This window comes from Eriocheir sinensis, chromosome 18, assembly GCF_024679095.1.
Source record: "Eriocheir sinensis breed Jianghai 21 chromosome 18, ASM2467909v1, whole genome shotgun sequence".
NCBI classification, from domain to species: domain Eukaryota; kingdom Metazoa; phylum Arthropoda; class Malacostraca; order Decapoda; family Varunidae; genus Eriocheir; species Eriocheir sinensis.
In genome coordinates, this window is record NC_066526.1 from 9,784,964 (window position 1) to 9,812,187 (window position 27,224).

At 45.8% G+C, this 27,224-nt stretch overlaps 2 protein-coding genes across 3 annotated transcripts in view; both read left to right on the forward strand.

Moving 5' to 3' along the window:
• Positions 1–16,788: 16,788 nt before the first annotated feature.
• Positions 16,789–18,316, forward strand: LOC127000456 (uncharacterized). Its single transcript, XM_050864181.1, has 2 exons — positions 16,789–17,474; positions 17,704–18,316. The coding sequence occupies exons 1-2, from the start codon at positions 16,946–16,948 to the stop codon at positions 18,186–18,188; spliced, it is 1,014 nt and encodes a 337-aa protein (XP_050720138.1). The 5' UTR covers positions 16,789–16,945; the 3' UTR covers positions 18,189–18,316.
• Positions 18,317–19,070: 754 nt separating this feature from the next.
• The window catches only part of LOC127000285 (zinc finger protein 300-like), a 48,827-nt gene continuing 40,673 nt past the window's right edge, over positions 19,071–27,224 (forward strand). For both annotated transcript variants that reach the window (XM_050863811.1, XM_050863813.1), the window contains exon 1: positions 19,071–19,124. The gene's annotated coding sequence lies outside the window, so the exon portion shown is untranslated. The remainder of the gene's footprint in view (positions 19,125–27,224) is intronic.

Here is a 27,224-nt window from a genome sequence, read left to right on the forward strand (position 1 = left end):
CTATTTCCCTATGTCTATCTATCTGTCTGTCTATCTTTAGTCGTATACGTCCTTCCGTCCCTCCTTCCTTCCTTTCAGTCCCTCCTTCTTTCCCTTCATTCACTTCTTTTCCTACCCCGCACTTCCTTTATTTTTCCTTCTCTCCCTTTCTCCCTCCCTTTCAACCCTTTCTCCCATTCTTATTTCCCTTTCCTTCTTCCCTCCCATTCCTACTTGCCTTCCATCTCTTCATTTGCCTTACTCTCCTTCCCTTCCCTTGCCTTCCTTCCTCCCTTCCCTTCCCTTCCCTTCCCTTCCTCTCCCTTCTTCCTCTTTCTCTCCGTAAATAAAGTAAACATGGAAACATGGAAACATGGAAATGCAGGCAACAGAAAGCCTATTGGCTCATTACGAGGTCGCCCGCTTGGGTGATTTAATCTGCTCGACCGCCACTTGGGGCTTGATGAGCAGATGAAATCACCTCGATATTGAGGAGCAGATGAAAGCCCCTCGTTATTCAGTTTACTCCCGACGCAGCGAAATGACGGTCGATTCTATATATGAAGGAGTTGATGGTATTCGCATTTACTACTTCTGAGGGAAGATTGTTCCAGTGGCGGATGACTCAGTTTGAAAAGAAACTCCCTCCAATGTCTGTGTTACATCGACTCGACTGAATAGGTAAACCGTTATTTCTAGTTCTTGAGTTGGTTTGCAGTTCAAAGAATTTGGAGTAATCGACGTTATTGAACTTTTTTAGATACTTGAAGACTTGAATCATATCCCCTTGCAGGTGTCTTTTCTCCAATGTAAAGAGATTGAGTCGCTTGAGTCGTTCCTCGTACGGTTGAGCCCTTAAGGCTGGAATCATCTTTGTGGCGCGTCGTTGAATCCTTTTCAGTAAAGCAATATCCTTTCTGTAATTAGGAGACCAGAACTGTACTGCATACTCGAGGTTAGGTCTTACCATGGAATTATCCAAGGATAGCATCACGTCTGGTGTTTTACACTCGAAGTTCCTCGCCATGAACCCGAGCAGTGTTGGCTTTGTTGTATGCTTTTTTACAGTGATTCGCGTGTTTCAGGTCGCTGCTGATAGTGACTCCAAGATCCCTTTCCTCCTGCATCGCCTGCAGAGGTATCCCATTCATGATGTATGTGTGGCTACTATTTTGGGACCCAATGTGTATGACTTTGCATTTGTCAACATTAAAAGACATTTGCCATTTTTCCGACCATTCGATAATGTGATTGAGGTCTTTCTGAATGATTTCGCAGTCGGTCTTTGTGAGGGCCTCTCCACCCACCTTGGTGTCATCTGCAAATTTCGATATTGTGGATTTGAGTCCTGACTCTAGGTCATTGATAAATATGATAAAGAGGATGGGTCGCAGCACTGACCCTTGAGGCACTCCACTAGTGACTGGAAGCCAGTCGGAAGGCTGTCCGTTGAGTTGTACTCGTTGTTTTCTGTCGGTGAGCCAATCTCTTATCCACGCGATCAGATTGGCTCCGATGCCCGCCGAGTGCAGTTTCTTAAGGAGTCGCTCGTGCGGTACCTTGTCGAAGGCTTTCTGAAAGTCCAGGTATATAACATCACTGGGGATGTGGGCATCCCAGTTTTTATATATACCTTGGAAGAAGTCTAATAAATTCGTTAGGCAGGAGCGCTTGTTTCCGAAGCCATGCTGGGTGTCGGAGATACATTATTGTTTTCTAGAAACTCAACAAGTTTGTCTCTAACAATCTTGTCGAGCATTTTTCCTGCCACTGATGTCAAACTTATGGGCCTGTATTTTAATGCAACGCTTTTGTCTCCTTTTTTGAAAATCGGTGTTACGTTCGCCATCTTCCAGTCTTCCGGGACCTTGTTTAGTTGAACTGACCGGTTGAATATGTTAGTGAGTGGTTGAAGTATTTGTTGTTTAAGCTCTTTTAATAACCGCGGGGACAAACTGTCGGGTCCCGTTGACTTGTTCGTGTCGAGTTTGTCCAAGTACTTTTTTACTTCTTGGTCGCATATTGAGTCAGTTTCCAGCGGCGTGATCTCACTCGGCGGTTCAGGACCCTCGGGAATGGTTTCGATGTCCTCGACTGTGAATACGGATGCGAAGTTACTGTTGAGGATTCTGGCCATCTGTTTACTGTCCTGAGTTATAGATCCAGTCTCGTCTGTCAGGGGACCAATATTGAATTTTAATTTTCTTTTTCGATCTTATGTACGTGAAGAATTTCTTGGAGTTAGTTTTGATTTCGCGCGCTATTTGCTTTTCATAGTTGCGTTTGCTACTCCGAATAAGGCTGCGACAAACTCTGAGGCTGTTGTGGTACTGTGTGCTGGCTTCGGCCGTAGCATTCTCTTTCATCAAATTATAATTCCTTTTTTTTAGGTTTACTGCCCTTTTTATTCCTCTGGTCATCCACGGTGGATCTACGGCCCCATTTACTCGCCTGGATTTCGTAGGCACTGTAGCCTTCTCTACCTGCAACAGCTTATCTTTGAAGACATTCCACGCGTTGTCGATTGTATTGTCGGTGATGCCAAGTTGGTCCCAGGTCGTAGGGGGAAGCAGCGCACGGGCAAAGTTGAAATTTCCTTTTTTGTAATCTGGTATCACTGACGGATTATCTACGAGTTTGTGACATATGTTGATATTAAAACGGATTAAGTGGTGATCGCACCCATTAAGTTTCTCACCAACTGTACAGTCGCGAATGAGGTCGGGGTCGTTTACTAATACCAGATCCAACAGATTGTTTTCTCTTGTTGGTTGAGTTACAACTTGAGTGAGGAACGAGTCCTCCCCCATTTCTATAAGCCTGTTACCCTCTTGATCTCCAGTCATCAGTCAATGTTAGGGCAATTAAAGTCCCCAATTACAATTGCTTCCTTGCTTTGTGTTAGAGAGTGAATCTCTTCGTAGAGGGCAGTGTCATCGTCTGCCTGTTGTTTCGGAGGCCTGTATACGGTTGCAAGTGTTAGTTTCTTGTTATTTGCGGTTATTTCCACATAGACAGAATCGTATTTCTCTGCGTCCTGTTTGTCTATTTTTATGGCAGGGAATGTACTTTTTACGTAGCAAACTACTCCTCCTCCTTTCTTGTGCTTTCGACTTTTGTGGAAGCTTTCGTACCCAGGGAATAACAGTTCGGATTCTAGATGTGTAGGTTGGCCCAAGTCTCTGTGATGGCTACTACATCTGGTTTGTCTGTTGCAATATACGCCCTAATGTCGTCCTTTTTTGGTATTAAACTACGTGCATTTGTGTACATGATAGAAATGTGGCCGTGACGAGTTGTACCAGTTCGCTTGTCGGAGGCGTCGTTAGTTACACAATTTCTTGTGAGTCGCACTGACGCTACGGGTTGGTTGATCAAGGACTGCCTTTGCCCCGTCCTCGCCCGCCGTTTTTTGAAAGGCTTTTCGAAAAACTTTTCACTGCCTCGTCCAGAAGCCTCCCGAAACGCGCCGAACCAACCTCATTCAGGTGTAGTCCATCGTTCCAAAACAAGTCTGGGCGCTCAAAGAAGTGGTGCCAGGCATTTGTAAACGCCACGCCTTCGTCGTCACAAATTTCCTTCAGACTAGTATTGATGTTGCTCGCTTTGCTGTTGAAGCCGGCGTAAGCGCTGATTCTGGGTAGAATTCCAGAGACAATGACGTGAGGGGACTTGGTCTTGTATCGCCGAATGACCTGACGGTATTTTGATAGTAGGGCCTGAGTTTGAGTAGACTGAACGTCATTTGTCCCCGCGTGAATCAGATAAACTGTCTTCCTTCGCGAGTTCCGTGACAGCATCGACAGCTGAAGTAATGTCGTCCAATTTGGCTCCCGGAATACAATAACGCCTCCGCGTCTCTGTATTCCTGCCGCAGAATCCCGTTAATTGACCTCTAACCAGCGAGTCCCCTACAAGTCTAACAGATGTTTTCAGCTTGTCTGTGCCCCGAAACTGTGTCTGATCTACGCAGACCACGGCAGGAAGAATGGTCTTGTGGCGTCTAATGGATGAGTAGTGAGCAGTGGGAGTGTGGTGGCGACTGGACGTGGAGGCGTTAGGAGGGCTGGTAGAGGGGAGGGACAAGGGGGAGTCAAGGGAAGATGAGGAAGAGGCGGAAGGGGTTGACTGCGGGGGAGTAGAGGAGGAGGATGTTGAGGAGGTGGAGGAGGGGTGAGAAGAAATGTATGAGGAGGGGGCAGAGTCGGAGGAGGAGGAAGGGGCGGAAGGGGTTGACTGGGGAGGAGTAGAGGAGGAGGATGTTGAGGATGTGGAGGAGGGGGGAGAAGAAATGTATGAGGAGGGGGCAGAGGCGGAGGAGGAGGAAGAGGCGGAAGGAGTTGGCTGGGGGCGTGTAGAGGAGGAGGATGTTGAGGATGTGGAGGAGGGGGGAGAAGAAATGTATGAGGAGGGGGCAGAGGTGGAGGGGGAGGAAGGGGCGGAAGAGAAGAGTGAGGAAGAGGAAGAGGAGGAGGAAGAGTAGGTCGTGGTGGTGATGGTGGGATGGGTGGGGGAGGGGGCGGGGGTGATGGCGGTGTTGGTGGTAAAGTTTTGTCGGGAGCAGAATAAGGTGGGGGGTGAAGAAGGGGGGGTGTTGGCGGCCAGTGGTGATGAGGTGGAGGAGGGAAGGGAGGAGGCGGGGGAGGGATGAGAAATGGAAGGGGCTGAGGAGGAGGAGGTATGTGATCGGGTCAGAATTTCGGAGTACGAAGAAGAAGAAGAAGAAGAAGGAGGAGTAGGGAGTGTTGGGAATGACGTCACGATATCCCATAATAACGCATTGGAGCGTTGTAGATCCTCGTTGGTTGGTTGTAGTGCCTGAATACGTAAGTCTAAGACAAAGTACCTACACATCGAGTCGCTGGTTTGGTAGTGAATCGCAGCATATTTTTTTGAACAATTACAGCAATTGAAATAGTTGTATGGCGTGATTACTTTTTGTTATTTACTGTTGCAAGACGATATAACGGTGAGCTTTACAGTTAAGATGAATTTTGTATCCGCGTGGGCTATGGTGAACACCTGGAGGGAGGTGGCTTTAAATCAGTCGAGTCACGATGGAGAGTTTGAGGTGTGGGATCTATGAGGGCCCACACGTGTTTTCCCTCTGGGATTAAAATTCTCCGGGAGATTAAACTTTTCCTCCTTTTCAAAACAGGTGTGCTGGTATACGGGTCGAGCTTTGTACTTCTACGTTAGTGACAGATTTTCTACGTTAGTAAGACATAAGAAGTTCACTGTCTTTCACTGGGTGCTGTGTTAGGTCGTGTAGTTGTAATCCTACTGAGGACAGACAGGAAACACAAAAAGTCGATATACAACTGATCCGCTCGTGCTTGCAGCAAGGAAGTCCTCTCACTGTAAGGTAATCCTCGCAACACTTCAAACACTAGTTAGACGCGTCACAGCACTGAGTTAGACGTTAATTAATTAGGTTGAGTGGTGCTAAATAAGACAAGTAAACAAGCACAGTTAATCGTTCGATTTCTGAGAAGGCGTATTTACACACAAAATAACAAGTGTCGGTTCATCAGACGAGGTGAAAAGCAAGGTTTAGGTTTGATGCCGGCCAGCAGCAAGGTCAACGTCCGTCCCTTTGAGGAGGTCAGGCGAGACTGAAAATGAAGTGAAATACGCGGGTGGTGTCAGGTCCCTTTGGTGTATATTTCGAAGTGTGGGGATTTCAGGGAGAAAGTTGTGGAAAGCTTTTATCCCTGACAGTTTTGCTTCTTTTTTTCATTTTTTACTTTTTTTCCATTACTTCAATTTTTTATTGTTTTTTGTGTTTCCTATTTTATTTTATTTTTTTGTAATATACTTTTTTTTTTTAGTTTCGCCTTTGTGTTTCTCTTATCTGTGTGTTCCTTCGTTTCTTTTTTTTTTTTTTTTGGTGTTTGATTATCGTGTTTTTTGTTTTTGTTCTTTCGTTCAATTTTATTTGTCGTTGGTTCCTTTATGAATTCCATACTTGTAATTTCTCTTCATCACTCGTAAATCTTTTTTTGTCAACTTTCTTCATGTCATTTCCCCCCAATTCTTGTTTTGCTAGATTTATGTTTATTTTTTGTCCCATTTAAATTTTGTTCTTTTTCCTTTTTCCCACCTTTAATTTTTCCCCATAAACTAAACTAAACAATGTGACAAAAAAAGACGCCTGATAAATGCTAGACCAACATAGACAGATGGATGGATTGAAAGACGGATGTAAATAAAAGGAAACAAAACTGACAAAATATACGCGAGGATGATCTGGGAAAACAAAACGACTGGAGAGAGAGAGAGAGAGAGAGAGAGAGAGAGAGAGAGAGAGAGACGTTGCACGTTTTTCCTTTTTACTTGGTTCCACCTTATCTATTTCCTTTTTGTCTATTGCGTCAGGTGAGCTGAGGGGAGGGAAAGGAGGGAAATCCTACATGCAATCAGCGAGTTTCCGTATTCCTCAGGTGTAAAGTGTTAGGAAAGTTTATCTCGCTCCCCATTGATTCCATTTGATGTGTTTAAAGTGTCTCCTCTGCTCTTCTCGCCCTCGCTTTTCCCTCTTCCTCGTTCCTGTCTGTCTATGCCTTTTTTTCTTGTTTTGGATTTTTTTCTCGTCTTTCCCCTCTCCCTCTCCTTCTCTCGATTCCTTCTTCCTTTCCGTCTCTCTTTTTTCGCTCCTGTGTTCTGTTCTTCCAACTTTCCCCTCTCGATTTCTCCTTCTCCCCTCTCCCTTTCTCTTCCCTCCCTCTTTTTTCCTTACTATTGTTCCTTACCTCTTTTTCTACTCTCTTCGTTCCTACTCTCTCCCATCCCTCTCTGTTTCCCTCTCTCCCTTATTCTCCTCGTTTTCACCTCTCGCCTCTCTCTCCTCTTCATACTTATTCTCCCTTCCTCTCTTTTCCCCCTTTGCTTGTTTCCGCCCTCTCACTTTCCTCTTTCCCTCTCCCTAGCTTCCCTTACTTTTCCCCTTTACCCTTTCATCTTTTTTTCCCACTTTCCTTCCCTTCCCTCTCCTTTATTCCCAACCTCTTTTTACGCCTCTCCCTCTATCGTTCCCACTCGCCTCCTCTCCCTTCTCTCATCCTTCTCTTTTTCTCTCTCCCTTTTACCCTCTTTTTCCTTCCCTTTCTCGCCTCCCTTTATCCTATATCCTTTACTCCCCTCTTTTCCCCTTTTCCTTCGTTCTCACCCTCCTCTCCCACCCCCACCACCACCACCTATAATGATAATAATAATAATAATAATAATAATAATAATAATAACAACAACAACAGTGACAACAGCGGCAGTATCGTCCCAGTCCGGCCTTTCAGCGCACCGTCCGCCTCGTCGCCCTTCGCCTCATCTGTTTCTGTTTTACTTAATCTCCTCCGCCTCGCGCGTCCCCTTCGTTCGGGCCTTTTTAAACCGGCCGCCCCTTGCTCCCTTCCCTGCCCTTCCATTCCATTCCTTGCCCTGCCCTGCCATGCCATGCCCTGCCCTGCCTTTCCCTTCCCTGCCCTTCCCTCCCTTCCCCTGCCCTGCCCTGCCTTTCCCTTCCCTTTCCTTCCCTTCCCTTCCTTTCCCTTCCCTTCCCTTCCCTACCTTCCCCTTCTCCTCCCCTCCCTGCCCTTACCCTCCCGTCCTTCCCTACCTTTCCCTTCCCTTCTCCTCCCTGCCCTTCCCTTCCCTTTCATTCCCCTACCTGCCCTTTCCTTTATTTCCCTTCCCTTCCTTTCCATGTGTCCCTGGGCAAGTTAGTCAGTTAGTGTGTGTGTGTGTGTGTGTGGCGTCTCCTGCCAGCCGTGGCCGCCACTCAGCCGTCCAAGACAACTTGAAAACTTAAGCCGCCAACTCTTGAGCTTTTTACGGTAAACTCGCTGCACTCAGGCGTCTGTAGGGCAGAAGTTAAGCGCACACACACACACACACACACACACACACACGGCTAAATTAATTCACTAACATATTTCTTTCCGTTAATATACATATCTTAATCCAACACTCAAGAAAATAAAAAAAATAATACTTGGAGTGGTGAGACATACTAAAGAATCAAGGAAATAAGCAACCATGAAAAAAGTGACTGTCAAGGAATCGAAAATAATCAACAAAAATATGGAATCAATCACACCAAAAGATACAGACAAAGACACGCACTAACGAAACTGGAAAAAAAGTAAAATAATAAGCAGTGAACGAATGACACAACCCAACGTCCACATTAGCCCCGGAAAAAGAAAAAAGTTTCAGAATATTCAAAAGGTGAAGCGAAATACGGAGCTCAAATGACAACTGCCACACGAAACTACGTAAAAAGCATCTGAGCATTCCGGTTAAAGGTACGATACTCTATTCACATTAACTCGACAAATAAGCTCCTCCCCTTCTCTTAAACAACCGCATACCATTGGCCAATCCACAAGCAAGATACGCCCACTCTCTAACTCAGATTGCATGTGATTGGTGGGATGCTGGAAAGGTTAAATCTTACAGGTGGTTAGTAGCCTAGCATCGGCAGGACTTTACTTGCAACGTGGATAGAGTATTATTTAGGCTGAAGGTACTGTGGCATGACATTAAAGAGGAGGAGGAGGAGGAGGGAATCCTGTATGCATAGGAATGTCGGTAGTCAGGGCATGTTGTGTGTGGAGCTGACGATACGTGAGAAATCAGGTTGAGGTGATACTTATGCTGCAGCGAGAGAATGGAAGGGAGTGAGGCTGCGAAATTAAATTATAGTGTACGGAGATAAGGGAGTAGATAGCAAGCCAGGAGGAAGGGAGGGAGTGAAGCTGGAGATGAAAATTGATAGTGAGGGGAGGAAAGATGAAAGGGGGAGATGAAAAGATGGCATGGGGAGTGATATATGGAGGTGAAAAGATGGTGAGGGGGGAGGGAAGGATGCTGAAGCGAGAAGAGAGTGAACGTTGATGAGAGCAGTAGGAAATGATACAGATATATAATAATGACGAGGGTGTTAGCGAGTGGATGAGGCAGAGAAGTAAAATCATGGAGGAAGAGAAAGATACTGAAGGAAGATCAAGTGGGATGTAAGAGAAGAGAGAACGAAGAAAATGAAAGATGTAATAAAAGAAACGAAGAGGCATGGTGAGTGGAGGAAGTGAAAGAGACTACAGGGAATTAAATAGAGAGCTAAATTACCGTCAGAGGAGAAGGGAATGGAAGAGGAAGAGGTGGAAGAAAGTAATGAAAGAAACGATTTTGAGGAGAGTGAGAAGGGAGGCTGGTACACTAAATAAGGATGGTGAGGGAGAAAGAGAGTGAGGAGAAAGGATGGGGAGTGTAAGGAAGATGAAGGGAAACTAGAGAGTGCGACAGAAAAACGTTATGAAAGTGATGGGAAGGAAACGAAACAATGATTAAGTGGAGGATAACAAGGGAAGCTAGCAGACGAATTGATGACAGGAGAAAATGAGGCAGACGATGCAGGGGTGAAGGATGGAAAGGAACGGAGGAAGTGTAGTGTGGAGACAAACCTTTAGTGAGAAAAAAAAAAAAGGAAGGCAACGAGGCTGACAAAGATGATAGAGAGGGAGGCTAATGTAAGGGGAAAGAGGGAGCAAGGTGAAACCATTGTGACGGGACTGAGAAACGCAGGAAAAACGAGCAAGAAAATCTGTAAATGTAAGTATGTTCGGACAACCGTGAAAAAAATATATAAACTTATCGAGTGTGAAGAAGGAAACTAAAACGGTGGCGCAGAAAAAGAACGCGTGAGAAATTCGGAACTGTAAATGTAAGAAGCAACACAGGTTTGCCTAACCTGTCGATCTTATAATATAGTTCCATTTCATTATTCAGTTTCCTTATCCATTCATTGTTTGCGTGTTATACTCTCTTTTTCATTGCATCTCTTTATCCCTTTTCCTATCATTCTTATCACATATTTCCATTTCATTATTATTTCACTTCCTAATATTTCATTCCCTTATTCCCTTCGTTTCACTCCTTTTATCTTTATTTATTCCTTATATTTTTCCTCTTATCTATTTATCCCTTATTATAGATAAGGGATAAATAGATAAGAGGAAAATTATAAGGAATAAATAAAAATAAAAGGAGTGAAACGAAGGGAATAAGGGAATTATATATTATATTTCCATTCCATCATTATATAACTCTCTTATTATTACTATTACCTATTTAACTTCGCGCATCAATTCATCAGTTCCGTTGCTGCTCGTATTTCCTTAGAACGCATTTATGTTCCTTATTTCTCGCCGCCTTGCGTCGCGTTTATCGTTTCCATTCCGTGCAACGAGCGGCAAAGCGGCGCGGCGGCGAGGGAACGACTGTTTTTTGCCTTCGTTTCGGCGAATAATTACCTACACCAAAGAAATTGGGAGGAGGTTATATTGTCGGTCCGGTCAGTATGTTTATTTGTTTGTTTGTTTGTTTGTTCGTTAACAGTCTCCTGTGCACAATTTTGCATATATCTCAACCAATTTTTTCAGGAAAGTTTCGTGTCCATCCAGAATAGAACCCATTATTTTTTTATGTCAAAGGTCAAAGGTCAAGGTCTAGGTCGCACAAAAGGTCAGATTGGCCATAACTTCGGTTCTCTTCATCGTAGAGACTTTAGACTCAGTTCATATTTTAGCTCATGGACAGACGCACCTTGCATGGCCTTGACCTTGACCTTTGACCTTGACCTTGATCTCGAAAAGTTCGCCCATGGTCAAAGTTTCCATAAAATAGACATCAAATTTCGAAGCAAATGCCTCCATATGATGCACCTTGCACGGCCTTGATCTTGACCTTTGACCTTGACCTTGAAAAGCTCGCCCAAGGTCAAAGTTTCCAGAAAAATAGAATTTTATCAAATTTCGAAACAAATGCTTCCATATGATGCATAGAATCACAGTCGATGCCCATACCAATTTTCTGGACGATCTTTGGCGGAGGTGTGCACTCTCCGAGTGCTATGCGTCTAGTTTATTATTTATTTTTGAAAGCGACACTCGTGGGCGAGACAAATGAGAGGCCGGGATTAAAGATAAGTCCAAATAAGGCAATGTGTGTGTGCGTGTGTGTGTGTGTGTGTGTGTGTGTGTGTGTGTGTGTGTGTGTTATGTGTGTGTGTGTGTGTGTGTGTGTGTGTGTGTGTGTGCGCGCATATAATCATAGATTTAAATATTTGACGGCAAGAGAGAGAGAGAGAGAGAGAGAGAGAGAGAGAGAGAGAGAGAGAGAGAGAGAGAGAGAGAGAGAGAGAGAGATTGAATTTGTGTGCATTTTTGCGTGATTGTGTGTGGGTGTTGGATTGGGTGTTAGTGTATATGTGCGTGTGTTTGTGTGTGTGTGTGTGTGTGTGTGTGTGTGTGTGTGTGTGTGTGTGTGTTCATAATAATAATAATAATAATAATATACGGTTCATTTAGGGAGAAGCAGCTCGAGAGCTGAAAATATACATATTATATGGGGAGATCATTAAAACTACAAACTTAAAATTAACTTAGGAGTAAAGAGTCTATGTGTTCAGGATTTTCACTATTGTTGGTATTGCACTGTTCTTATACCTGTCAATACGCGCACGTATGGGGAGCAGCTTGTTGTGGTGTCGGACATTGTGGCGGGGAGGGGGAGCTACCGGGAGGAGCAGGTTCCAATGTCGTGGGTGGTGAAGGAGTTTGGTAGCGAACTGCTGGAGGAGGTGTTGGTGGTGAGCTGCAGAGCGGGGAGGGCCTCCTGGTAGGTGGTGTAGCTGGTCCCCAGGATCAGCCGCACCGCCCTTTTCTGCACCCGCTCGAGTTGATTGCGTTGAGTGGCGTTGAGGGAAGATGACCAAGCAGGGGACGCGTACGTGAGCCAAGGGAGTATGAAGGTGGAGTACACACTCGCCAGCTCACGCGCGGGTGTCCCCAGCTTCTTCAGTCTTCGGTGTGTGTGTGTGTGTGTGTGTGTGTGTGTGTGTGTGTGTGTGAGATTGGAAAATGAAAAACGTAACACGGATTTTTAAGAATTATAGGTCCATTAGTCAAACTTCTTTAATAGATAAGCTACTCGAGAGCATATTTCAGACAAAATTGTGAGTTACCTTGAAAGCCACTCGTTAAGGATTCTCAATATGGCGTCCGTAATAAGAGAACATATTTGTTGAATCTATTTAACTTTTAATAACGATCTCTTTCGCAGCTTGTGACGTAACCAAGTCACTGGACGTAGTCTACCTTGATTTTCATAAATCGTTTGATTTGTGAAACCATAAATTACTTTATTTTATAAAGCAGCTAGGTATTGACGGTAAAGTATGCTAATGGATCGCATATTGGTTGAGCAACAGATAGCAAAGAGTAATGATAGATGGACCTAACTCAAGAGTGGGCGCCCGTCAATAGTGATGTCCCTCAGGGCACGGTTCTTTGTCCAGTTATATCTATGGCGTTGACGTTACTCGGTAATCTTATTAGTAAATTTGCTGACGACACAAAGATTGGTAATTATGTCCTCACCGATGAAGACAAAGCCTCTAAGAAGATTTTCATAAAATATCAGGTTCTCCATTTAATGTTGATAATTGTCAGGTTCTCCGAATTGATAAAAAAAAAATAAGGTTCGATTATGAAAGCAAAATGAAGATTATCTCATTTCACATTCAGACAACCATCTCTACCCAACCATGAGAGAGAGAGAGAGAGAGAGAGAGAGAGAGAGAGAGAGAGAGAGAGAGAGAGAGAGAGAGAGAGAGAGAGAGAGAGAGAGAGACTTTACATAGATTTACATAGAAAATCAGACCACACAGACCCCATGGTCCAGACTAGGTGGTCTGTCCTTAAACCTAAGTGATTCTACATTAATCAGATGGCTCCAAAACTTTGCATTTCAACTCTAGTTAATATTAGGTTGAAAGAAGTGTCGGTCGAGCTTGTTTTTTAAAGGAGTCAATCGTGTTACACTAGATCACTGAAGGTGGGAGTTTATTCCATTCTTACACTACAACGTTGGTGAAGAAAAATTTGGTGCAGTCTGAATTTACTTGCCTACATTTAAGTTTTGTGCCATTATTCCTTGTTCACAAAGTGTCATCGATCATAAACAATGTTGATTTGTCCACATTCGTGAATCCATTAAGTAGTTTAAAACATTTGATCAGTTTTCCTCGGAGGCAACGTTTCTCAAGAGAGAACAATCATGTTTTAAGTTCGGAAAGTCTTTCTTCGTAAAGGTTTGTTGCGCAAGGAAGGGATAATTTTTGTTGCCTGACGTTGAACACCTAATTTAGCAATGGCCTTTGCATGGTGGGGAGACCAAAACTGTGCCGCATATTCCAAGTGGGGTCTGACTAAACTATTGTAGAGCGAAAGTATTACATCTTTATTTTTCAATAAAAAGTTTTTTTTTTTAAGGTGGGTTGTAAAATCTCAAATCCCATGTTAAATTCCTTATGTTCTAAGCGTATCTCCTCCCGATAGCAGACCCTATCCCTTACACATACTTTCATAAGCTGCAGTAGAAGATATGTGTACAACAAAAAGTTCAACCGAAGAGATATTTTTTAAAGTGCAAAATCATGGTTTTGAGATATAGCGATGACGTTGAAATATTTTTTTGTATTTTACCTATTCCAACTTGGGCCTTGAAATCCACAGGATACATACATCAGGATATGAAGAAAAAAGGAGGCATGGTTTCCTTAACTTACTTTCATTGGATGTATACACAGGCAGCGACGGAAAGGAAGAGAGAGGAGACGAAGAGGAAATAAAAGGTTAAAAAAGGATAGAGGAAATGAGAGAGAGAGAGAGAGAGAGAGAGAGAGAGAGAGAGAGAGAGAGAGAGAGAGAGAGAGAGAGAGAGAGAGAGAGAGAGAGAGAGAGAGAATATCATTCAAGATTAACGTTTTCATCACCACACAATACACCTGCGATATTCGGAAGTGTTCAGTAACGATAATATAACAAAAATCATAGGCCGAGGCTGCTTTCTGATGCCAACACTTTTCTAAACTCAGTCATGACGCCGCTTTCCTCCAACACGCAATTCACGGAAGAAATACCACTTGTGTAGTGAGTATAAAGGGTTGTCTCGTGAATAAAATTGAAGGTTTCGTTTGCAGTATATTTGGTTTTGAGTGAGTGGAGTAAGATTATGTCTACTCCGTGAAATCAATAATAAAATTGGATATATTCCAGTTATAAGTGCTCACATATAAATCGGTGTTAGTGTGCCTGACTTTTTATCAATACGAGGCTGTCACTGAACGAGTTTTAAAACAAAGAGGCGAGGTAGCGTTTCTTCTTTGTGCCTTTATTATCTCCTCCTCCTCCTGTTCCTCTTCCATAATATTTTAACTGTCTTCTCATACACAGTCTAAACACCTATCACTTCACTACTTCGATCTTCCTTCTCTCTTCCTCTTCTTCTTCTTTCTTGTTTCTCCGTTAACTCCTCTTGTTCCTCTTTCATAATGCCTCAACTCACTTTTCCTCATTCCTAAACTGCACAACTAGCACTTCACCTCAACATCCTCCTCCTCCTCCTTCCCCTGTTCCACTTCCGTTATGCCTAATAACCCTCTCCCTTTTTTTTCTCATCCTGAACCTACACAACCATCATTTCCCTACCCACTCCTTAGTCTACACAACCATCACAACCGCTCTTGTTCAGTAACAGATGCAGTTGTAGCCGGTCTGTTGCCTACACCCCCTGACACACTCCCCTTGCCCATGTCCACCTCTGCAGGGCTCGTCTACAGCCCATACGTGCATAGTGAAGGAAAACAATCATCAACAGGTCTCTCTCCTCCCTTCATTCCTGCTCCAACCTTGGTTGAGTACGGACCTCCGCTCGCTCCTCCTGCATTCTACCTGTGGTTCAAGTCTTCGAGACTTCACACACAGCTGTTGTCTGCTGGAGTCTGAACTGTGCCAGCAAGCCCTTGTTGCTTCACCCACCTTCTATCGAGGCATTGCCTGCCTCGATGGATAACTCCGAGTCCGGGGCTTCTACACTCGAGAATGACCTCGCCATGTCTGACGAAGACGACTCACCCGCAGTGAACCACTGGCCCGAGCTGCCGAACCTTGTCTCCCACCTGTCGTCGTCCACTCCCAGCCATGGTAAACCGATCACCACCAAACGGCCCGCAGACGACTCAGACGACTCACACGACGCAGCCGCTGAGGACTGCCTCCGCCCTCTGGCCAAGACTGCAAAAAGTGCCCCCACGGGTGTTGACACGACTCCTCCTCTGCCTCTTCCTGTTGCCTCGACCCCTGCCGCCTCCCGGACATCCGCCAACCTCCCAGCTTTCGCCCCACGAGACACGTATGTCAAGCTATCCTTCCCTGGCAACCCGTCCACCGACACGAAGGTCCGATGGTTGTCGGAGGTTACTAAAGCCTTCCACCTCCAGCGCGATATGGCCGAGGTCAAGATGGCTGCCGTCACCTCCAGGTTTGTTTATATCTCCCGGCAGCGAACTGACATCATCTCCCGCGTTCAGGCTGGGGAGTTCCTGTCGCTGCCTCTCACCCCAATGGACTCACCTGACAGGCCTCGCAAGTTCCCCAGCTACATCCTTACCCGTTACCCTGTTGACGTGGACCCGCGTCTTGCTGAGGGTCACCAAGGCGTTTACTCGGCAAGACGCTTCATCCAAAACGGCTCCCCCATTAACAGGATTGTTGTGGTGTGGAGCCTTCCTGACCCGCCTCCACCCACTATGGCCTTCGACTTCCTTCCGTGTCTGCCCCCCTGTGAGGTGCGTAAGCTCCAAAATGATCAGCCTTGGTGTTTCAGGTGCTGGGGCGTTGGCCATATCTCCAGGTACTGCTCTGCCTCACCGAAGTGTGCCTGGTGTGCTGCTGCTCACGACACGAGGACATGCCCGGTCAAGAACGAGAGTTCCCGTCCAGCTGCTTCCACCTCCTCCGACCTTCAACCACCAAAGGATGTGTCCCTCTGGAAGTGCCCACGGTGCCTTCAGCCGGGGGTTAACGTGTGGCACGGCTGTGCTCGGCGCCAGGCCCCGCTTCGTACCTCCTCGACAGCGTCACCACCACCTCTGCCACCGCTGTCTAATAAGACTGCTAACCCCACTGACTCTGCCTCTCCACAGGATGTGGCACTTCGCAAGGCCATTTCTTCCCTCCAGGCTCGTGTCACTACTATGGAGGACCGTTTCTCCGCCCTCGACGCCAGGATCAACGAGCTGGTTGCCGCCCAGGCAGCTACTGCCTCCAAGCTCAACACCATGGTCGAAGCTCAGGAGGCCGTCGTCACCGCAGTCTCCTCCCTCACAGAAAAAATGGATACCATCTGTGCTCGACTTGAGAAGCTCTACCAGACACCTCCTGCCTCTGCCATGTCTCCCTCAGGTTGCTCGTCTACCTCCACTCCTCACCGGTCTCACTTCTCAAAGGGTAAGATTCGACGCTAATTTCCAACTTGATATCATATCTTGGAATGTTTGTGACATCACCAACCACGCCAAGCTTGCCCAGCTCAAGGCCTATGTGTATCAACACCATCCAAACGTCATTTTGCTACAGGAGGCATTTCCAGGTCGGCCGCTCCCCGCTGGGCAAGCTCCTCCTCTCACAGGGTACGTTCCGTACGTCCACATGGTAAGGAATGGCCTCCTGACGTACATTCATTGTTCCTTGCCTCACCGCCCTCTCTGCACATCTACAGATCCTGACACGACCTTTCAGCTCTTTGAAATCACGCTTGGGGGTGGCCTCCTTCAGATATGCAATGTGTACTCTGCCCCTGCTCGCCTCAACCTTGCAGCTCTTCCACCTCCTACGGTGCTCTCATTCGTGACTTGCTGGATCGCCTTCAGAGACGGCTTCAACCACTCCAATGGCTCACAAACAACTCTTCGGGCATCTCCATTCCTGTGGCCAGGACCATATATATTACTTTTATTCGCTCTGTCGTTGATTACCTCTCCCCTGCCTTGGTACAACTTCCCCGAACGACTTTAGAGCCCTTGGAGAAATTTCAGAACAGAGCGCTGAGAGTTATTCTTGGGTGTCCCATGTCTACAAGGATTGTAAACATGCAATGCGAGCTACGTCTTCCACCCTTGGTCGAGAGAATTTATTCCAATGTTACTCGCCTCACTGTTAAGTGCCTCCATCTCCCACATCTCTCGCCCCACTACTCGCAGCTGATCAGGATGTCGCTTGGACCCGCTCGACCTGTTCCTCCTATCTTGCCCGCAGGTCGTACCCTTATTCGAGCTGTCTCTTCCTTGATTCGCAGTCTTGATTTGGATGTCCGTGCTGCTGACGTGCCCCCTGGCCCGCCCCCGTGGATGTTGCCAACGCCAGAGGTCAGCTTAACTCCTACATCCAAGTCGGACCCGCCTCCCCTACAGCTGCAGTTGGCCCTGGAACACGTAGCGACAGTGACGTCCTCCATCGCAGCTCCACGCCGTCTCTACACTGACGGGTCACTGCAATCGGACGGTGCAGCTGGTTGTGCGGTTTTCTCACCTGACTTGGAGCCGCCTCCTGGGGGTTGGGTTGGCCGTCGCCTCCATGACCACTCCAGCTCCACATTATGTGAGCTGTATGCCATACTAGATGCTGTCAGTCTCGTTTGTCAAAGGAGTAAATGCTGCTATTATTTGTGATTCAAAGCCTGCCCTTCAGTCCCTGTCTGCTGTCCATCCCACCCACCCTCAAGTCGTTCAACAGATCCTGTCCTTTTTATCTTTAATGAATGCTCGTATGTTGCACGTCAAATTTTTATGGGTGCCATCTCATGTGGGTTTATGCCATAATGCCACAGCTGACCGCCTTGCCAAGGAAGCCTGCTGCCTACCTCCACGTGGTGATGCCCGTCCTCTCTCCCTGCCCTGCAACCTCTCCAGAGTCCGCTCCGCCGCCTTTCTTCCTGCACGGCGTCGTAGGGATACAGAGAAGCCTCACAGCATCACCATCAACCACTATGAGGCCGTCTGCCGCCACAAGTACTCGTACCGTCGCCGGGGCCTCATGGTTCGGAGACACAATGTTGTTTCCGCACGTCTGCGGTTAGGCTACCGTCCACCGTGGCAGGTCGCCGGAGTGGAGGGGGAGCCTGTGTTCACCGAACGTCGCCTGTGCCGCTCACCACTGTCAAACACCATCGAACACTACTGCCTGGCCTGCCCCACTGTTCGTGGATTGCTATCCCAGGGACAGCCGCTGGATGCTGTCTGCCGCCACCTCCTGAACCACGACTCTCTTGATGTAATCCTGGTGCGCCACCCTCGTTTTGGGGGGTTTTCATAGGTGTGTGTGTGTGTGTGTGTGTGTGTGTGTGTGTGTGTGTGTGTGTGTGTCCATTGGTTTAGTTAAAATCCGCCCTTGATCACAATTGTATTCAGCTGATCTTGTACATAATGTCTGAGGCTATTGCCTAATAAATTTATCAAACAACAACAACATCTCTCCTCCCTTCACCGACCCTTTTGGCCCTTCTCTGCGGGTCCGAGGGTTAGCCTTGAACAGGAGGAAGTTGTGGTAGTTGTGTAGTGTGAGAAAGACGAGGAGAGAGAGCTGAAGGAGGAACAGGAGGTAATGAAAGAACTAGGAAGAAGAGGAAAAGGGGGATGAAGGAGGAGAGAAGCGATAATTGTGCAATCTGAGAATGACGAAAAGTTATGAAGTTATTATGGAGGAGGAACAGGGGGACGAGGAGGTAATTAAGAAACTGGGAGGAAAAAAGAAGGAGGAGGAGGAGGAGGGAGAATTAGTGAAATGATAGTTATGGATAGTTTTGTAGCTGGAGGAGCAGCACGTATTAAGGAGAGTAGGAGGTAACTAAGGAACAAGAAGGAGGAAGAAGAGGTGAATATTATTGGTAGTTATATATTTGGAGGAGGAGGCGCAGAAGGAGGAGGAGGAGGACAGGAGGTAATTATGAAACAGAAGTGAAGTTATAGTTATGAAGTTGGAGAAGGAGAGAGAAAAAGGTTTATTATGATATTATGGAGAGGGAGCGGAGGAGGAAGTAATGATAGTTATGTAGTCAAAGAGGAAAGAGAAAGGAGAAGGAGAATGGGGGGTAATAACCAATCCTAGAGGAAGGGGGAGGGGAGGGGGTAGCGCAAGAGGAAGGGGAGGAGGAAGGGAAGGCGAACAGTTGCCAGTCAAGGAGAGATCCCGGCGTGAGAAGGCTGTGGGGACGGTGTGGAGGCAGCGGAGACACTTGTCGTTCAGGTGACGGTGAGTGTCGTGCACTGTAGTTAAGTTAAGGCTCTGAATCTATGTTGATGCTCGGGAGCGATGTTTTCGGGGTCAGGATCTGTTTTAATGCTAGTATCTGTGTACATTGTTTACTTATATCCTAACCAGCCTAACTCATTCCAGCCATTCCTGAGGTCCACATCCACCCAACAGCTTCCTCTTCTGTACCTCCATTATAATAGCACGTTTCCGTGCAATGCTCATCCACCCAATCAGCGAGCAATGTCGTTAATTACCTGCATATTGTTTACTTTCTCACCAATCCAGATCATTCCACCCATGTTTAAGGTTTATTTCCACATCCACCCACTAGCATCCTCTTGCCTTTCTACCTATTGCTCATCCACCTTAGTAGTAGTTTGTTAGCTAGCAATGATAACATTCCTCCCCTGCTCCCCACCTAGTCCGCATCTTGAGTTACACAGAATCTGTTTTTAATGCTAGTATCTGTGTGCTAGCATCTAGCATCCTCTGATGTCCATCCACTATAGTGTATCGAATCTAACTTGAGCCTGTAGGCACGGCTCCCCTGAGCCGCGCTAATGCCACATCACCCCATCACTCTCCTCAGAGGAGCTCGCTACCCCCCCACCCCCCCACCCCTTTCTCTCTCTTTTTCTCTTTTTTCTCTTTCTCTTTCTCTTTCTCTTTCTCTTTCTCTTGTTTACGTTACATATAATATCTTTTGCTTGGCTGTGCAGCACGCGAGAGTGAGACCTACGTGAGTCTTCCCTAGTCATTCATAACACCGTGCAGTCGTATTATGAATGTGTATATTCCATAAATAGATAACGTACAGAATAACAGCGAGACACCGCCTTGTGCAGACCATCGCTTCATGCTTTGTATAATCCACCAAGCCCTCACCTTAAAATTCTACCTCCACACTTCATATCCACCCATTCCACCTAAAATTTATCTCCTAGCCAAAAACTTATTAAAGCCTATTAAAGTCGCTCAGTCCACCTTTCCACTCGCGGTCTTTTCTTAAACTCTTCCACCTGTTTTCTACCACCCTTTCTTTCCTACTATGCATTTCAGCGGCAGACAAACGGTGTTTTTTGCAGGTATCTCCTAAACTAATCGTTGGATGAGTATGATATTTCAGCACACTACCTTGAACATCCGTTCGTAATTTTTGGTTAACATACCATATTGCTATATGTGTTATGTGAGGAGTTTACTGAGTGATATTACGCCTAATCCAGTCATCATATCAAAGGTGTTACACAGAATCGGACGAGTGTGGGGTACTCGTCTAACCCCACCACCACCACCAACAACACCCTGAAGAACCCCAGACCACTCCTTCTCTACCCCAGTATCACATGACCCTCTTCCCCCGACTCACACCATCAGCCTTCCACCTGTGATTTTTTTTCCCTATTGTAATTACATACGTATAGGTATAATAGTTACATACGTCAGTATGTACATACATATCATACATTAATAATATTATCTAATACAATTGCTGGTATATGTGGACATGAAAACCAGACTGGGTCAAACGACCGTTAAAGCAATAGCTAATTCCGCTGTTAATCTCTCTCTCTCTCTCTCTCTCTCTCTCTCTCTCTCTGACTTTTACGCATTATACACATATGTATAGATTAAGAAAAATATATGCAGTTTATAATTTTTTGATAACATGAATATACAACAAACAAGTCAACAAAATAATATTATATATAAACTGGACCACTTTTTATGATCAATAGGCAGACAGTACGCAATAAGAGTATCAACTTTTCCTAACAGTAGAAGGTCCAAGTCACAGGTAATTCCAGCACATCATGTTCACGTGGTTGACCATAACGACTGCAAACATGGCTCTCCTATATACTACACGTAAACGTGCTGTTGTACAGTAATTATCAACGTGAACCACTTCTTGCCTTCATGAAATTGTACCATACTCTTAGGAAATAATCATATCTATACATACACACTTACAGAACATTATAATGTATAAATACAGTAGTGGGAGAAGTAGGGAGGGGCACAGGAGTGAGGGAGGCGAGAAGCAAGGAAGAGGAGAGGAGGGATAAAGAGGGGGGGGACTTCGAGACAGGGAGACGTAGTAGTGGTTAGGAATGGTTTGGGTGTGTGGGGGGGGGCACACTTTCATTCGAATGCGTGAACATGACTCGTCGGCTTTGTGTTATTTTTCACGAGTAAACTCCTCACATAACATATATAGCAATGTGGTATGTTAACCAAAAATTACGAACGGATGTTCAAGGTAGTGTGTTGAAATATCATACTCATCCAACGATTCGTTTAGGAGATATCTGCAAAAAACACCGTTTGTCCACCGCTGAAATGCATAGTAGTGCAGTATATCCTTCCACTTCTCCCTTCAGTCTTCTCCTCCATCCACTCCATCCTTGGTCTTCCACCCCCCTGTTGTTAGTATCCATTGTTAAATTACAGTTTACCTGTTTTTCCACTTACCTTATCTTGCATATATTTTCCCTATGCCACATTACACTGACTGCATTTCTCCACCTGCTGCAGCGACCCATGCTTTGACATTTGTTTCCCATTGCTTTATTACATTTTGACAAACTCTCCATCTGATTCAACAACCCATTTCTTGACAATTTTATTTCTTTCCAGAACAGTTTAACACGTGGAGGCCAGCACAGCACAAAACTGTCTCCACGTCCAGGCTAGTGCTGCTGCTGGAGTGAGGGTCTGAGGCTGGTGCTGTGCTCAGCACTGTCCTCACAGCCTCTGCCTCCAGGGCTCCCCGGTGCATTGCTGACTCTGGGTCACAGCCAGAGCCTCCTGCAAGACCTGCCAGCACCTCGTAGCAGAAGCACTGGTGCTCTGGATGTTGCATGGCCGGGCAGGATCACCAGCAGCAGGCTGCCAATACTGTGAGGATCAAGAGAACCACCACCACCTTGCTGCTGGCATCTCGGCCACAAAGGAAAGGGAAGACTGAGTCAGTTGTGTGACAAGATTTAAGGCCGAGAGCAAGTTCACCAGACACTGCCTTGCACACACTGGTGAAGGAAACCATGAGTGCTAAGAATGTGGGGAAAGACTCCCTGGGAAGGCTGACCTCAACAAATACACCCACATCCTCTTGTGGAAGACCTCATGAATGCCATATGTGTGATAAAGGTTTCAATTACAAGAGTCACCTCAATATACACATCCTTTCACACTTTGGTGAAAGATTTCATGAATGCCATATATGTGGCAAAAGGTTCCATAGAAAGTTTAACCTCAAAATGCACACCCTTTCACACACTGGTGAAAGACCTCATGAATGCCATGAATGTGGCAAAAGGTTCCGTACGAAGAGTGACCTGTACAGACACACTCATATACAAACTGGTGAAAAAACTCCTGAATGCCATGGCTGGCAAAAAGTTAAATCAAGAGGAGGCCACCACAACACGGTTTCCACATCCACCCCAGTCACATCTCTACCCAGACTTTTTTACCTCCTCGGGCCAGATCCACTTCTACTGCTCTCTTCCGGTTTAACCCACTTCTACCAGTCTCCTCCAGCCCAGCCCACTCCTCGCCCCAGTCTCCTCCAGCCCAGCCCACTCCTCGCCCCAGTCTCCTCCAGCCCAGCCCACTCCTCGCCCCAGTCTCCTCTAGCCCAGCCCACTCCTCGCCCCAGTCTCCTCCAGCCCAGCCCACTCCTCGCACGTCTCCTCCAGCCCAGCCCACTCCTCGCACCAGTTTCCTTCAGCCCAGCCCACTCCTCGCACCAGTCTCCTCCAGCCCAGCCTACTCCTCGCACCAGTCTCCTCCAGCCCAGCCCACTCCTCGCACCAGTCTCCTCCAGCCCAGTCCACTCCTCGCACCAGTCTCCTCCAGCCCAGCCCACTCCTCGCACCAGTCTCCTCCAGCCCAGCCCACTCCTCGCACCAATCTCCTCTGGCCCAGCCCACTCCTCGCACCAGTCTCCTCCAACCCAGCCCACTCCTCGCACCAGTCTCCTCTAGCTCAGCCCACTCCTCGCACCAGTCTCCTCCAGCCCAGCCCACTCCTCGCACCAGTCTCCTCCAGCCCGGCCCACTCCTCGCACCAGTCTCCTCCAGCCCGGCCCACTCCTCGCACCAGTCTCCTCCAGCCCGGCCCACTCCTCGCACCAGTCTCCTCCAGCCCAGGCCAGCCCACTTCTATCAATCTCAAGCCCAGCATACTTCTTCCAGTCTCCTCCAGCCCCATGACGCCCCCCCGTAAGACTCGAGGGTTGCCCTGCTCCTGGGTTCCTGAGCTGCCTTGTCAAAGTCCAAAGACTTACCAAGTTTTTTTTATTTTTATTTTTATGACGAGTTTAGGTGAATTTGTTCTGCTTTTTCTCCGGCCAGTCCGAGAAGTATCTTAAACTTTGTTTTTAATGTTTTAATGTAAAGTAAGTTTATTGAGGTCAATAAGTTTGTAAAAAATAAGCTATAGAAATGTTGGCTAAAAATCAGTAAATGGATATTTGAGTATTTAGTTGATATTTTTAAGTTAAATAGTAAGAAGGCTTTGTAATGTTGGCCAAAAAAGTGGATTTCTATGAATATTGAGTTTATATTTTCCTTAAAAATTGGAATAGTAAATAAGCTATAGTAATGCTGGCTAAAAATACTATGTGGTTTGTGAATACTCTGTTAAATGAATCAGTTCTTATCATATTAGCATTCATGAAATGTGTAGTTTTAACTTTTGCTCTGTGGTATTTTGCTCCGTAATATCCACGCAGTCCACCTCAACTTCCACCTCCACGCAATCCATTCTTCCACCCAGCCATTTGCTGCCATTTCAGTTCTTTCCAGCCTATTGTAAGACAGTTACCCGTCAGCCACGGCCTTCCAGTTCTCCCAACACTCGTCCCTCTGCTTTCAGGTGTCAGGTATTTCCTGGTGCAGTGTGACTCCACCTCTGGCTTCTTGCCTTCCACTCCACCCAATTCTTAGTATTTCAAGCTCTAATTCATATCTCTATTGGTAGTCCAAGAATTGTGTAATAAACTTCTAAATGATCGAACGCCTCCCTTGTGTACTTTTTAAAGATTTTCAAACCCCTATTGTGATGTTTTACTCGTGCTCCCTCACACCTATATTTGTCTTAACCATTTAATTGAGTTCCAGGACAGTTTAACAAGCCCAGCCCAGCCTGGACATGCTGACTGCCCCAAGCACAAGCTTCTGCTAAAGCTGTTCTCTGATATAGCCCAGGATCTGAAGTCTTGGTCAGTACCCAATAATAAGCAGTGTGAATTTCAAATGTTTATTGACTAATTTTTATCAATGATAAAGAATAGAGTACACCTGTGGAGTGTGTTTCAGGCGTCAATCATAAGTAAAAGGTGTCGCCATAATTTCTTTGTACAGCATGTCAAATTTTTTGTAATGTGTGTGATGCATCCCTTAATATAACCTTTATTATTTACCCTTATGTGTGTGTAACATGGAAGGTGAAGAATAGGCTACATTAATTTAAATGTAATACCATTTTCCTTACATACCTGGGCAGCAACTTTGAAGACTTTACAAACCCTGAATTGGCAACCTGGCTAAAATTATCTCACAATATTACTACACCAATAATAGTATTAACGATAATCTCACCCAGCCCTTGCCCGACATTGAAATAACTTCTGATAAAGCCCTCAATGCTCTCCAATCCCTGAAAACGAGTAAGTCCAGGACCAGACAATGCATATCCTATACTACTTAGAGAGACAAAGAGGAAATACTCCCCTCTCACAACCATGGCTGAATCGACAGAGTAACACCACCGCCCTGAAAACGAGTAAGTCCAGGACCAGACAATGCATATCCTATACTACTTAGAGAGACAAAGAGGAAATACTCCCCTCTCACAACCATGGCTGAATCGACAGAGTAACACCACCGCGTTCAGGAGGACGCGAGTTCAATCCCCGCCCGGTGCCACCAAGCTGGGATTTTTCAGCCGCCGCCGAGTGGCTTAAAACTACCCACATGCTGTCCAGAAGACCACCTATCAACCCGGACTCTAGATTCTAGGATTAAAGATGAGCTCCGGGAGGGCAGCATGAGCCAATGCAAGATGGCGCCACTATAAACACTCGCCTGCGCCAGAACGGGCTGGGCCGACCATCAGGACCCACCGGGAAGAAGCCTTGGGCCGACCATCAGGCCCCACCGGGAAAAAAGCCTACCGGCGCTATAGGCCGCGACGTAAAAAAAAAAAAAAAAAAAAATATGCAATATGTCCTTGCGACAAGGCATAGTCTTCTCTGATTGTAAAATGGCTAACGTAACACAGATTTTTAAGAAAGGTGACACAGGGCCGCTTTCACAGTCAGCGGCGGTCGCCGCTATAGTATTTCACGTAAAACTAGCCGATGGGGTAGTGGCGGCTGCGGGGTTAGCCAAGCCCCGCACCTTAGCACACACTCGCAACACCTCTCGCTTCTTCTGCAGCCACCACTACCCCATAGGCCAGTTTCACGTGGAAAACTATAGCGTCGATCACCGCCATTGGTAACGATCAAAACAAACAAAGTGACTGTGAAAGAGTCCAAAAGTACCAATCACAGGCCCATTAGTCTTAACTTCAGTAGCAGGTAAGCTACTTGAGAGCATAATTCAGATAAAATTGTGAGTTACCTTGAAAGCCACTTATTTATCCAAGATTCTCAACATGCCTTGCATAACAAGATAACATGTGTGTTGAACCTATTTAACCTTTTATACCAACCTCTTATCAGCTTATGACATAACCAAGTCACTGGACGTAGTCTATCTTCATTTTCAAAAAAGCGTTTGATAAGTTCCACACTCAGGCGCCTGTCACTAGTGGTGTCCCTCAGGGCTCAGTTCTTGGCCCAGTGCTGTTCATGATTTACATCAATGACATTGACGTTCGACTCGGTAATCATATTAGTGAATTTGATGACACAGAGATTGGTAATTATGTCTTCACTGATGAAAACAAATCCTCCAATAAGATTTGCATTAAATATTAGCATGGTCGGGTAGTTGGGAGATGCCCTGTCAGGTTCTCCAAATTGGTACAAAAAATAAGGTTCGATTATGAAATGCGTGGCATTGAACTCAAAAGCGTTCAGTGTACTAAGGATATGGGGTGTCAAAATTGAGTCTACTTCAAATTCTCTCAGCAATGCATTGAGGCAATAAACAGAGTGAACAAAATGCTTCGCTTCATTAACCCGTATTCTTCAGGATTTTTTTTTCTTCAAATTAGTTTATATTTTGTGTAACTTAGATATGGTAATGTAAAATGATTTTGTTTGAGTCACAATAGTTCCTGGGTTATTCAAGGTTGCCATATGGCAACGCCAGGAGAATACGAGTACATTTTTTTTATTCATTAACATATTTACAACGGAATTCATCTCTAATTTCTGCATATGAAAAATGACAAGTAGAAGAAGGAAAAATGTTTATGAAAATATATTCCCTTTGCCAAGGTTGCCGTTATACTCAATTATTGCAATGAAATTTATTTTCTTTCTCCGTGTGGTAAGGTCTGAAACACTTCACACACAATCCAACATCACGCCTTGACCCGCATACTGCGGTCAAGTTTGTCTCTGCGCATTGCATTACAAACAGCCTCGTTGCGGAGATCATGGCTAGAAGACCAGAATGAATATATCCAGACTCAATCGATATACCAAAAAATACTTTGATTTCTTCCTCTGTGACATTGATGTCAGGCCAGTTTTTATAAGCACAGTAAAACTTGGACTGCTGAACTTTGACTTTAGATAGTACTTGCTGTAGACAGGCTTTGGAAACAAAAGCAACCCGTTCATTATCTTCTCCCCTACTTCCATTTTAGAGATTCTTGACGTGTTCTTTCTGACTTCTTACTTGGAGGATGACTTCTTACTTGGAGGACTACCAGGAAGGTTCATCACTGTCAGGTTCGCCCTCAAAGTTGCCTTACATAACTCTGCTACCCTATGACGGCGAATTTCTACTGCAGTCAAAAGATGATTCCCACAAAGCCTTTGTGGTTGTTCCTCATCCTTACTTGCAGAATCTTCATCAGTCAGCTCACAAACATCAGGGGGCTCCATATATACATGACAAAGCTTATCTT

Coding starts and splice junctions, on each gene's coding strand:
- LOC127000456 (XM_050864181.1), top strand. CDS start 16,946: ATGTCTACAAGGATTGTAAACATGCAATGCGAGCTACGTCTTCCACCC. Junction 17,475..17,703: donor CCACTCCAGCTCCACATTAT/GTGAGCTGTATG, acceptor ATAATGCCACAG/CTGACCGCCTTGCCAAGGAA.